We start from the raw sequence: 12796 nt of genomic DNA on the forward strand, positions 1-12796 counted from the left end.
ACTCCGTCTCAAAAAAAAAAAAAAAAAAAAAAACCAGCTCTCAATACTGTCATGTTGAGGAATAAAAGTTCACATATGAATTTCTGGAGGAGACATACAAACCATAGCATTCTGCCCCTGGGCCCCCAAAACTCCTGTCCTCACATACATTCATTCCATCCCCATAATCCCGAAGTCTTAACTCACTGCAGCTTCAAGGTCTCATCTATGAGTTAGTGAAATCAAAACCAGTTATCTGCTTCTAAGATACAATGATGGGAACAGGCATAGTGTCCACATTCCTATTCCAAAAGAGAGAAATAGGCAAGAAGAAAGGGGTGAAACAGGCCCCCAAGAAAGTCTGAAACCCAGCAGAGCCAACATTACATCTTTTTGCTGGGGGGCTGGGGGCTTGAGTCTCTCTTGTCACCCAGGCTGGAGTGCAGTGGAATGATCTCGGCTCACTGCACCATCCGCCTCCCGGGTTCAAGTGATGCTTCTGCCTCAGCCTCCCAATTAGCTGGGATTAGAGGTGCCTGCCACCACACCCAATTAATTTTTGTATTTTTAGTAGAGATGGGGTTTCACTGTGTTGGCCAGGCTGGTCTCAAACTCCTGACCTCGTGATTTGCCCTCCTCAGCCTCCTAAAGTGCTAGGATTACAAGTGTGAGCCACTGCGCCCGGTCAACATTATATTTTAAAGGTAGAGAATAATCTTTTTTGACGACATGTGGTATCTTCTGACACAGGGTGGAGGTTGGATCCCCAAGGCTTTAAGCAACCCAGCCCCTGTAACTTTGGTGAGTGGGTTAGAGTCTGGTGCCTGAAACTTTCCTAGGACTGCATACTGCCTGTGACTCCAAAGTTCTGGGAGCCTGGTGGTGGTCCTGCTCCCACAGCTCCACTGGGCATTGCCTTACTGAGGATTCTATGGACTGGCCTTGGTCCTCTGGCTCCACCAGGGATTACCCCAGTGGGGACTCTGCAGTGACCTCACTTCCATAATTCCAATAGGCATTGTCCTTTCAGGCACTCTCTGAGACAATTTCACTATCACATTTCTGTTAGTCATTGCTCTGGTGGGGTCGCTCTCTAGTGGCTCTGCCCCAGTGACAAGTCTCTGCCTGGGCCCCTAGGCTTTGAACAACATCCTTTGAAGTCTGTGTGGAAGCTGTCAAGCCTTCACAGCTCTTACATTCTGCAAGACTGCAGAATTAGCACCACAAGGATTCAGCCAAGGTCTATGATTTGCACCTTCTGGAGCTTCAATACAAGCAACACCTAGGGCCAGTTAAGCCCCCGCCAGGCTGGGTGGGCCGCAGAGTGTTACACTGGGGCATGGGGTGCAGAGTCCTGAGGTAGCCCTGGGCGGTGGAGCCCATGGAGGGCCTGTCTCCTGAAACCCTCTGTCCTCCAAGGCCTCTGGGCCTGTGATGGGAGGGCCAGCCTCAAATATCTCTGAAATGACTTCAGGGACTTTCTTCATTTTCTTGAGGAATAGCACCTGGCTCCCTTTCAGCCATGTTAATCTTTTTCTTTGACAAGCAGTGGCTTAGCCACACCCTCAGATTCATCTCCTGAAACTGCTCTTTCATTCTCTACCATGTGGCCAGGCCGAGAATTTTCCAAATTTTTCCACTCTGTTTCTCTTCTCTATGAGATCACCATAAGCAGTTAGAAGAAACCACACAACAGCCTCAGCGTTTTGCTGGTTAGAAATTTCTTCTAGCCACTGGGGTTTTCAAAGTTTGATCAAATTAGGTTTTCCCGAGTCTGCAAATGATGCATTTATGATGATTAGCCAGAAATGACCATGAAGGGAATAAATAAGCATTTTGATTCCAGTGCTCTAAGGGGAAATCTTGCCTTTTAGTGAAATTTGAATCTGGTGACAAGCAAACTGGCTCTGAAAAGCAGAGCTCACCTTCCAGGGAAATGTGACCCAGGTGAAGGAGGCCTGAACAGCTCCAAGGAGCACCACCTCCTAAGGGATCCCCTCACATTCTTTTAAAAAGAAAGAAAAATTTCTTCTGGCTGCCAGATACCCTAGTTGATCACTCTCAAGTTCAGCCTTCCATAAAGCCCTTGGGCATGGACACAGTTCAGCCAAGGTCTTTGCCAGTTCATAACAAGGATGGGCTTTACTCTAGTTTTCAGTACCTTGCTCTTCAGTCCCATCTGAAACCTCATCAGAATGGCTTTTACTTCCATATTTTTCTTTTTTTTTGAGACGGAGTCTAGCCCTGTGTGTCACCCAGGCTGGAGTGCAGTGGCACAATCTCGACTCACTGCAACCTCTGCCTCCCAGGTTCAAGCGATTTTCCTGCCTCAGCCTCCTGTGTAGCTGGGAGACTACAGGCACGTGCCTAGGAAGCTTGGCTTATAATGAAGCAACAGGAAATCCAACTCATTGGTGTTATGGAGAATGGGAAGGACTTGGGGGGTGTTGGCCAGGGGCCTGAGGACCAGTTGGGTAGGAGAGAGCTGACTGCTCCAGTGGCCAGGGTCATAGTTTGTCTCTTTAGTCTATCCCACCATGAGATCAAAAAAGGTGGTTAGGAAGTGGCTGTTACTAGAGGGCAGAGGAAAAAGTTCCAGCGCCAGTGAGGAAGAGGTAGGTGGTGCTGGCAGGGCCCTGTGTGAGCTTACAGCCGCCCTTCCTCTCCTCAGTTATTTTTGGTCTCTGTGACCTGTAGGTTTCCTGTTAGGGGGAACAGAAGTGACAGGAACGAGTTCCCACTACAGAAATGAACGCCGGGAGTCCAACTGATTTCCCTTCTCTCTTCCCTTAGCCTTTGAACTTCTCAGGGATCCAGGCCTCTAAATCCGCGTGGACAGGGCTGCGCGTTAGTAGCTTCAGGCGCTCCGACAGATACTCCGTTTGAGTCTCATCTCATAACCCCTCCCCTACCCCCAACAGGGCCTTACAATTCCGAAACACCTCATTAAAGCAAGACAGTGCTTTCCTCTCCAGAACCAGTTTACCCACCACCAACCCTTCCGTGTGGGTCTGGGTGCTGAAATGAGGATGAGTTGGCCCGCTAGATGAAAAGGAGACGGAAGCACCCCAGAAGCTTCCTGGCAGTCCCCGCGTCACGTGGGGCCCAATCTAGTCGGCCGCCTAACTCCCCTTCTTACGCATGCGCCTTTTCACTGCGCGGGTTCCCAACAAAGCCTAAATCCCGCCCTGCCCGGGAGCCTACGTCCTGATTGGCCAGCTCTGGACCTGGATGCTGGCCTGGGTGGCCCGGCGCCGACACCCCAGCGATAAAATAGATCTTCCACACTGAGACCGGCGCGCCCCAGGGGTGTGGCCCAAACGCAGTCCCGCCCTCTGGCTCCCAGCCAAACACTGAGCCGGGATCGATCCGGCCCCGGCCTGGACTTGCTCAGCTCCGAGCCCGGGGAACCACGCCCCCGGGAGCCTACTGCCTGGCCAGCGCAGGGCTGGTCTTCAGTCATATATCGCCCCCACTTGGGAAAAGGTGCATGGGCCTCTCGCCGCCTCGTCGGGTCCTTCCTCTCTACCTGCCTTTCCAAACCCTCTCGGCCCCGAGCCACCTGGCTGCGTGGGTGGGTGTGCAGAGGTGCGGCGTCCAGAACACGGCTCCCGCAGAGGCTCTGGGTAGCAAGCAGCCCTGTTACCGCCCAGATGGTGCGTGCGGCCGAGCCCCCCGACGGGGGCTGGGGCTGGATGGTGGTGCTCTCGGCATTCTTCCAGTCGGCACTGGTGTTCGGGGTGCTCCGCTCCTTTGGGGTCTTCTTCGTGGAGTTTGTGGCGGCGTTTGAGGAGCAGGCATCGCGCATCTCCTGGATCGCCTCCATAGGAATCGCGGTGCAGCAGTTTGGGAGTGAGTGCTGTGCCTGGATCTGGCGGACTTCGACCCTCGGAAGGGAGAGGGAATGCGGGGACCGGAAAGGGGAAGGCAAGGGGTGGGAGATGCAAGCGGGGACACGCCCGAGATCTTTTCGCAGCGCCCCTTCCACTTCCTCAGGCCCGGTAGGCAGCGCCCTGAGCACGAAGTTCGGGCCCAGGCCGGTGGTGATGACTGGAGGTGTCTTGGCTGCGCTGGGGATGCTGCTCGCCTCTTTTGCTACCTCCTTGACCCACCTATACCTGAGTATTGGGTTGCTGTCAGGTGAGAGCCTGCACAAGGGCGGAAGAGTCAAATGCTTACATAGTTGGATGGTCACCTCCTTCCTGCTTCTTCCAAAAGGTTCTGGGAGAAGCTGAGGGAAAGTTAAGCTAGCAGCTGTGCCCAGAAGGCAACTTTTAAAAGGAATGACTAAACCTACAAACGTGGTGAGGAACTAGGAAATTCAAAGATGATGAAACCTGGCCAGTTGCTAAACAGACAAAGTGGTGAGGAATTAGGAAATTCAAAGATGACGAAAACTGGTCAGGCGTGGTGGCTCATGCCTGTAATCCCAGCACTTTGGATTATGAGGCAGGCGGGTCCCTTGAGGTCAGGAGTTCCAGACCAGCTTGGCCAATATGGTGAAACCCTGTCTCTACTAAAAATACAAAAAGTTAGCTGAGCGTGGTGGCACATGCCTGTAATCTCAGCTACTGGGGAAACTGAGACAGAAGAATCCCTTGAACCTGGGAGACGGAGGTTGCAGTGAGCTGAGATTGCATCAGTGCACTCCAGTCTGGGCAGCAGAGCGAGACTCCGTCTCAAAAAAAGAAAAAGAAAAAAAATGAAACCTATTTACAAGCCCAGGGCTAGTTGGACTGGAGTGTAAAAGGAAGAATTACTATAAAATGGTGCTAGGTACTGTGACTGTGAAATCAATATCATTATTCTATTTACAGCTGAGGAAACGCTTTAAAGCTTATACAACTTGGCAAATGAAGGTTACACCACCAGAAATGGTAGAGCCCAGGTCTAAGTTCTATGCTAGTTACCTTACAGACTCTGTCTCTAATCCTCACAATCCCAAAAAGCGTATTACATTTTGCAGTTGAGAAGGTTGAGGCTGGGAGTGTTAAGTAAAATACAAGATTACACAGCTAGAAAGTGTCCAAACCAAGACTGTATCCCAGGTCTGTGGGACGCCAAGTTAAGTACTACATTCTGCTGCTGGGCAATGTGGTGATGACCGGGTGCCCTGAGCTCCCTAAGAGTCCCTAACCCAGACCGGAAGAGTGGCTCATGCCAGTGAGCACTTTGGGAGGCTGAGGCAGGTGGATTATGAGGTCACGAGTTTGAGACCAGCCTGGCCCATATGGTGAAACCCCATCTCTACTAAAAAAATACAAAAAATTAGCTGGGTGTGGTGGCATGTGCCTGTAATCCCATCTGCTTGGGAGGCTGAGACAGGAGAACTGCTTGAACGCAGGAGGCGGAGGTTGCAGTGAGCCAAGATCATGCCACGGCACTCCAGCCTGAGCAACAGAAGGAGACTCCATCTCAAAAAAAATTAAAAAAAAAGAGTCCCTAACCCCACTTCTTCCTTTTTGACAGGCTCTGGCTGGGCTTTGACCTTCGCTCCGACCCTGGCCTGCCTGTCCTGTTACTTCTCTCGTCGTCGATCCCTGGCCACCGGGCTGGCACTAACAGGCGTGGGCCTCTCCTCCTTCGCATTTGCCCCCCTTTTCCAGTGGCTGCTCAGCCACTACGCCTGGCGGGGGTCCCTACTGCTGGTGTCTGCCATCTCCCTCCACCTGGTGGCCTGTGGTGCTCTCCTCCGGCCACCCTCCCTGGCTGAGGACCCTGCTGTGGGTGGTCCCAGGGCCCAACTCAGCTCCCTCCTCCATCATGGCCCCTTCCTCCGTTACACTGTTGCCCTCACCCTGATCAACACTGGCTACTTCATTCCCTACCTCCACTTGGTAGCCCATCTCCAGGACCTGGATTGGGACCCACTGCCTGCTGCCTTCCTACTCTCAGTTGCTGCTATTTCTGACCTCGTGGGGCGTGTGGCCTCTGGATGGCTAGGAGATGCAGTCCCAGGGCCCGTGACGCGACTCCTGATGCTCTGGACCACCCTGACTGGGGTGTCACTAGCCCTGTTCCCTATAGCTCGGGCTCCCACAGCCCTGGTGGCTCTGGCTGTGGCCTACGGCTTCACATCAGGGGCGCTGGCTCCACTGGCCTTCTCCGTGCTGCCTGAACTAGTAGGGACTAGAAGGATTTACTGTGGCCTGGGACTGTTGCAGATGATAGAGAGCATCGGGGGGCTGCTGGGACCTCCTCTATCAGGTAAGTGGAATGGGGTTCCTAGGGGATCAGGGCTGCCATGTTGCACAGCTAGGGGAGCCTATTTTTTTGTTTTTTTTTCTTTTTTTGCAATGGAGTCTTGCTCTGTTGCCCAGGCTGGAGTGCAGTGCCATGATGTTAACTCACTGCAACCTCCACCTCCTGGGTTCAAGTGATTGTCCTGCCTCAGCCTCCTGAGTAGCTGGGATTACAGGCTTGCGCCACCACACCCAGCTAGTTTTTGTATTTTTAGTAGAGACAGGGTTTCGCCATGTTGGCCTGGCTGGTCTCAAACTCCTGGCCTCAGGTGATCTGTCCACCTCAGCCTCCCAAAGTGCTAGGATTAGCTGGGATTACAGGCATGAGCCACCACACACGGCTGGGGAGGCTACTATTCTCATTACAGTGTACGTGAATATTGTACTCTGGTGTAGCACAGTACACAGCCTGCATGGCCAACCATAGCATCCCTGAAATAGGTCCAAGGGGCAAAGAACGTGGGGCCAAGAAAGTCTGAGTGCAAAGACAAAGAGAAACTAAGTGGAACCCTTGGCAGGGCGCCTACAGCTTGGGTTTTCAGAAGACCTGGCAGAACCTGGCCTGGCATTCCATTGTCTACCCTGACCTTGGGCCCACTGGGCCCTAAACCAGATGTCTGAGGCACCTGGTCAAAGTTCTGCTGGCTCAGAGTGCCAGAACTTTCAGACCCTTATCTCCTCTTAGCTATTAACTGAAGGTTTAGAAAGGCCACAGTTGGCAGAAAGAAAGACACAAGTATGCCTGATTTCATCTGGATCTCCAGATACCTGCAGGCTGGTTTGGAGGTCCTTTCTGAAGGCAGGGAGGTAGTTGAAATTAACTTTTGAGGCCCCTTTGGGAAGCCAGAGTTCTCAAGTTTATCCAAATATTCCATGGGAGTTCCAACTCCTCTGCAATGATAAGTCTTCCCTCCACCCAAAAATGTGTTTGAGCTGTCAGCCCCAGCAAACAGATCACCCATATGTATACTTTTTCTCTCTTGGACCTAGGCTACCTCCGGGATGTGACAGGCAACTACACGGCTTCTTTTGTGGTGGCTGGAGCCTTCCTTCTTTCAGGGAGTGGAGTTCTTATCACCCTGCCCCACTTCTTCTCCTGCTTCTCAGCTGCTGCCTCCAGGCCCCAGAACCTTGTAACAGAAGCACTGGATACTAAAGTTCCCCTGCCCAGGGAAGGGCTGGAAGAGGACTGAACTCCACAGAGTCAGGCCCAGAAAGTCAGAGCATGACAGCTCCAGGTCTTCTCTTGCCACGTCTTGGCCTCCACGGAACAATAGTGCCTTAAGATCCTTGATCTGCCTCCCCCTAGAGCAGGCCTGGGGCTCCTGCAAAGTGTGTGCCAACCCCTTCTTGTATTTTCTTGAGGACTCTTATTTCTCCTCCTTTACTCTCCTAACCTTTTCTAAAGGATCCAGGAGTTTTTAAACATCTAGGAGTTCCTGCTTCACTGAGCTGTGAATCAACTGTGAAAATCCAAGGCCAAGAGACTGATCATGTTTTGTATACCATCTCTAGTGTTACCTCCTAAGTTTCTTCTCTGAACACTTATTTTTGGGAAACAAGAATGTTCCTTTGAGATAAAATCAAATAAGAAAATTAGATAATAATCACAACCTCAAGATGAGCTGGGGCCCATATGCTTGGGTTGGCTGAATGGAGTCATGCCTGGGAGTGGGGGATTGTATCCAGGAGCTCTGATGACCCAAGGCATTTTAACCCTGGACTCTGCTCTCCAGTGCCCCACATACCTCCCTCTTCCTTATTATCCTCGTGGCTTAGAAAAGAAATTGAGAGACTGCTGAGGACACAGGGTATAGATGTGCAGATAGCTTTGGAAAGAGCAGATAAAGCTGAAGTCTGGGCCTAGGATTCTTGTATTTCCCTCAGGCCCATAGAAGGAGATTGAGGCTGGGCTTGGTGGCTCACGCTGGTAATCCCAGCACTTTGGGAGGCGGAGACTCACCTGAGGGCAGATCACCTGAGGCCAGGAGTTCAAGACCAACCTAGCCAACATGGAGAAACCCTTTATCTACTGAAAATACAAAAATTAGCCAAGTATGGTGGCACACACCTATAATCCCAGCTACGCAGGAGGCTGAGGCAGGAGAATCGCTGGAACCCGGATACAGAGGATGCAGTGAGCCGAGATCGCGCCACTGCACTCCAGCCTGGGCAACAGAGCAAGAAGAAGGAAATGAAATGGAGGGGAGAGTCAGTCTGGGAGGTCTGGGTACTAGAATAAGAGACATGAAGATGGGGCAGATAGCACCCACAAGCAACCTATCCCCAGCCCCAGGAACAAACTGAAACTGGCTGGCAGACAACTTCTCAAAGCTTCCCTATTACTGCAAGGACTTGGGCAAAGAAAAAGGGGTTGGCTGCACAGACAGTAACCCTTCTTCATCCCCAGGGCCTTCTGGGAGCCTTTTCCTTTGAATCAGCCTTTCTGGCTGTTTTAAGTAGAATGTTTTCAGGGTCCTAGATTGGTGAACAGTTGAAGGTTTCAGGAAAACCCGATAAAAATTCTTTATTGGGAGAGGGGCTCAAACAATAAAATAATCAACAAGTGGTATCCAGAGTGGGATGAGGGCCTCCTGGGGAGAGTAAGACAATCTGGGGAGTAGGAAGCAGCTCCCCACTCTCTGGGGGAGGCGTGGCTGGAGGGGAGGCTGGACCACAGGAAGGCAGCACCCTGGGCAACCCTATGTAGATGAAGCTGCCGGAGAGGATCAAAGAGCCAGACACGAGGAAAGAGGTGGTGAAGTCTCCTGTCTCATCCCTTAGGAAGCCTAGGAGGTTAAGTAAAGGAATTCAGAAGCCTTGAAGCCCAGGGGCAGAGCATAGTTGTAAGTGGATCTGTGGGCTCAGATCCTTACCTGACAGGGGAGGGCCCAGGAGCCCCCCGAGGCTCATCAGCATCATCACCAGCCCCGTGGCCTGCACCACACCTTCGATGCCCACCAGCCCAGGGAGGACACCAAAAACCAGCGGGGCATAACTCCCAGCGCTCAGCCCATAGGCCACAGCTGCGGCCAGCAGGGGACCCCCCCGGCCCTCTTCGCCCCCCACCACAGGTACCAGTCCCACCACCCACAGCCCCAGCCCTGTCAGAGCCCCGAACACGGCCAGCAGCCGCGGGAGGGGCACCCAGCCTTGGTCTGCCAGCCAGCCGCAGACTAGCCGGGCACCCGCATCCCCCAAAGCAGCCACGGCCACCACCAGCGCTGCCCCGTACCCACCTAGGCCCCGGTCTAAAGCGTGGGGGGCCAAGTGAGCGTAAGGAACGAAGTACCCACCCCCAACCAGGGCTGTGCCTAGAGCAAATATTGAGAAGGCCCGGCGTGTGAAGAGACCCAGGCCAAGGGCAGCTAGGGGACCACGCGGTGGGGCTGGGGGGTCTCCAGGAAGGGCCAGGGGTAGCAGCAGAGCACCACAGGGGGTGAGGTGGAGGGTGATTGCGCCGAGGAGGAACAGAGCACCCCGCCAGCCGAAAGTATCGAGGAGAAGCTGCAAGGCGGGCGCCAGGAGCAGCGAAGAGGCCCCGTTGCCGGTGAGCGCCAGCCCCACCGCCAAGACTCGACGGCGGGAGAAGTATCGGGAGAGAGTGCCCAGGGCAGGGGCAAACACCAGGGCCCAGCCAGAGCCTGCGAATGAATGGCAGGGGATGAGGCTGGCCCTGGGGACACCTGCCCCTGCATTCCCAGCCCCGCCCTCCGCACCAGGCCCCCCACCTCGTTTGTTCCCGCCGGTCTCAACAAGCTCCGGTCCCCACCTTCACCCTGAATGATGCAGGCACCCCACTTCCCTCACCAGCGACGAGGCCCAGGCCGAGGTAGAGGTGCAGCAGACTGCGGGCAAAGGCCGAGAAGACGAAGCCCAGCGAGGCGAGGACACCGCCAACCATCACCACAGGGCGGGCCCCCCAGCGTGTGCTCAGGGCGCTGCCCACGGGGCCTGGAAGGGGGCGGGGTCAATGGAAGACAATCCCCTGGGCCCCCAAACTCGGTCCAACACTTCTCATTGGCTGTTTGCCTCCCTCGAACTAATGATTCCTCTCCTGTACCTAAAGGTGCACTCTTTTCTGGAGCCGGTAGCCCTTTCTCAGGTTGTTGGATAATCAGGTGGGTCTCCTATCCCTCCACTCGCAGCCCCTCCACCCCGTTCCCGTCTCAGGGCCCCCCTCACTGGCTGCCTGCTGCACGGCCAGGGCCAGGGCGCTGATCCACGCAGTGTCCTGGGCACTTCGGTCAAAGTGTTCGGCAAGGTCAGGAAAGGCAAGGCCCAGCGAGCGCAGCAGCCCGTAGGACAGCCCGTTCACCGCGAAGGCTGCGGCCACCACCACCCAGCCCCAGCCCCCGTCCGGAGGTCCGGCGGGCTGGGGGCTCATCGCCGTCTGCGGGGGTGGGGGAAACACCTGTGAGAGAAGCCTCCATGCCTGTGCTTTCGCTGGGGAGCTGGCATCCCTGAGATCCAGCCTCTGGCTGCTCGTCCGGGGTGGGCCCGTCACCCCGAGAGGAATGGCGCGGGGCGGAGGGAGCCGGAGCCAGTCCGAAGGCTGGAACTCCCGGGTCCACGCGACGCACCGGGATGGGGACAGCCAGATCCCTCAGGCCCAGGGCTCCCAGTCCCACGCACACTCCTTCCTCCTTACCCGACCTCTCGGGGGGCGGTGCGGGGAGGGGAAGGGCGAGGAAGGGCTGGGCCCCGCTTTCTCTCCACTTCCCAGGCGGGCGGGGGCCCCAAAGGGGAGCGAGGGCAGAGATGGAGCCCAACTTGGACAAGCTCTCTTGGTAAACAGAAATCAGCCAGGGGCCTGAGCCACCTGGGATAAGGGGAGGAGGGGTATGGAGGGCGGGGGAGAGCTGTGACAGCCAATCCGCCAAGCCGCCGGTGAGGCCAGACTCCAGTCCCACGGGGATTGAATTATGTACACACACAACCCCGAGCTCCGGGGAGGGAGCGGCGAGGAATTAATGCCGCGGGGCCCTGCCCACACCCTTGCACCTGCCTCCTGCTGCGCACAGGGGAGACACGTGGATTGCAAACGCCAGCGAGCCCGGGGTCCACCGCCAATGCGTGGAAATAGAAGTGGTCCCAAAAGCCTGAGGGGATGAGTAGTTTTGTTCTCAGGAATGTTGCTGAGGACCAGGTAAATCTCGGATATCAAATCACAGACCTCCACTGCGCGCCTGCTCTGTGCTTAAAATAGTAGGCCCCAGGCCAGGCGCAGTGGCTTACTCCTGTAATCCCAGCACTTTGGGAGGCCGAGGTGGGTGGATCACCTAAGGTCAGGAGCTCGAGATCAGCGTGGCCAACATGGTAAAATTCCTTCTCTACTAAAAATACAAAAAAAAAAAAAAAAATTAGCCAGGGGTGGTAGTGCATGCCTGTAATCCCAGCTACTTGGGAGGCTGAGGCAGGGGAATCTCCTGAACCTGGGAGGCAGAGGTTGCAGTGAGCCGAAATTGCACCACTGCACTCCAGCCTGGGCGACAGGGATTACCTCTCAAAAATAAATAAATAAATATAAATAAAATAAAAATGACAGGCTCTCAAGGACAGAGGGATGAAAGAGGACTCCCTCAATGTGAGGACCTGCAATGTGCCAGGCACTGTTTACACATGCTATCCTTTCGCCTTATGATAACCCTGTGACCCTATGAAGGTGTCTGTAGCGGGGAGATCCCATAAACGGGGAGGCAGAAGCCACAAGCCTCAGCCTATTTCCATCTAAATAATGAAGAAGAAAGTAACTAGAAATATAATGGTAGTAGTTATTAGTTATTCATAGGTGATTTGAATTCTTCTACTCATGCCTCTCAGGTCGGAAGTGTGAACCTGGGGCGACATTGTGAAAGAAATGACCCTAAGGCAAGACACTTTAAGCCCTCTGTCATGCGTCTGTGTGGTGTTGTGCGTCCGTGGTCACGTCCCATGTCTACTTTGATGTTCCGCTTCTGTACCTATTTCCTTTTTTTTCAGAAGAGATAATCAGTAAAAGTAATATAAATCTGAATGTCTTTGTTCTTTCTTAACAAGTATGGAAAAGTGCTGATGCATTATGCTCCCTACCTCATCTGGGCTGCTAGAAATTCCTGAGCCCCTACCTGTATAACACGTGATGTATTTGACTCTATCACTGCCACACACTACCCCGCCACCAGTCGCAGACCACCAAGCCCACACCCTACCTACCCTGCCCCCAGATTTGCAACTCAATAAAAGTCAGAGTGTCCTGACATTCGGGGCGACTGCCAAACTCCAAGCTTTGGTTGGCAGTGGACCAATGGGCCCAAACTCTCTTTTCTTTATCTCTGTGTCTTGTGTCTTTTATTTCTACAATTTCTTGTCTCCACACTAGCAGAGAGGGGCTCAAAGGACCCTGTAGGGCTAGACCCTACAGCAGGTGTCATCTTTTTTTTTTTTTTTTTTTTTTTTTTAAGACCGAGTCTTACTCTGTCACCCAGGCTGGAGTGCAGTGGCAAGATCTCAGCTACTACAACCTCCACCTCCTGGGTTCAAGCAATTCTCCTGCTTCAGCCTCCTGAGTAGCTGCGATACAGACATCTGCCACC

At 53.9% G+C, this 12796-nt stretch overlaps 2 protein-coding genes across 4 annotated transcripts; one reads left to right on the top strand and one right to left on the bottom strand.

Moving 5' to 3' along the window:
• The first annotated feature begins 3436 nt into the window (after positions 1-3436).
• On the top strand, positions 3437-7840 carry SLC16A13 (solute carrier family 16 member 13). 2 transcript variants are annotated; one of them, XM_002747980.6, is made up of 4 exons: positions 3437-3831; positions 3976-4119; positions 5449-6186; positions 7212-7840. In XM_002747980.6, exons 1-4 carry the CDS (start codon positions 3633-3635, stop codon positions 7412-7414), a joined length of 1284 nt encoding a protein of 427 aa, XP_002748026.1. In that variant the 5' UTR covers positions 3437-3632; the 3' UTR covers positions 7415-7840. The 2 variants fall into 2 exon arrangements, with proteins under 2 accessions (XP_002748026.1, XP_035155648.1); XM_035299757.3 differs by lacking the exon at positions 3976-4119.
• Positions 7841-8722: 882 nt separating this feature from the next.
• Positions 8723-11017, bottom strand: SLC16A11 (solute carrier family 16 member 11). 2 transcript variants are annotated; one of them, XM_035299758.3, is made up of 5 exons: positions 10873-11017; positions 10407-10614; positions 10032-10175; positions 9098-9865; positions 8723-9010 (listed from the first exon to the last, which is right to left on the bottom strand). In XM_035299758.3, the coding sequence occupies exons 2-5, from the start codon at positions 10606-10608 to the stop codon at positions 8781-8783; spliced, it is 1344 nt and encodes a 447-aa protein (XP_035155649.1). In that variant the 5' UTR covers positions 10609-10614; positions 10873-11017; the 3' UTR covers positions 8723-8780. The 2 variants fall into 2 exon arrangements, with proteins under 2 accessions (XP_035155649.1, XP_078228970.1); XM_078372844.1 differs by lacking the exon at positions 10407-10614 and having other exon boundaries at positions 10636-11017.
• Positions 11018-12796: the final 1779 nt, after the last annotated feature.

Source organism: Callithrix jacchus, chromosome 5 (genome assembly GCF_049354715.1).
Source record: "Callithrix jacchus isolate 240 chromosome 5, calJac240_pri, whole genome shotgun sequence".
NCBI lineage: Eukaryota > Metazoa > Chordata > Mammalia > Primates > Cebidae > Callithrix > Callithrix jacchus.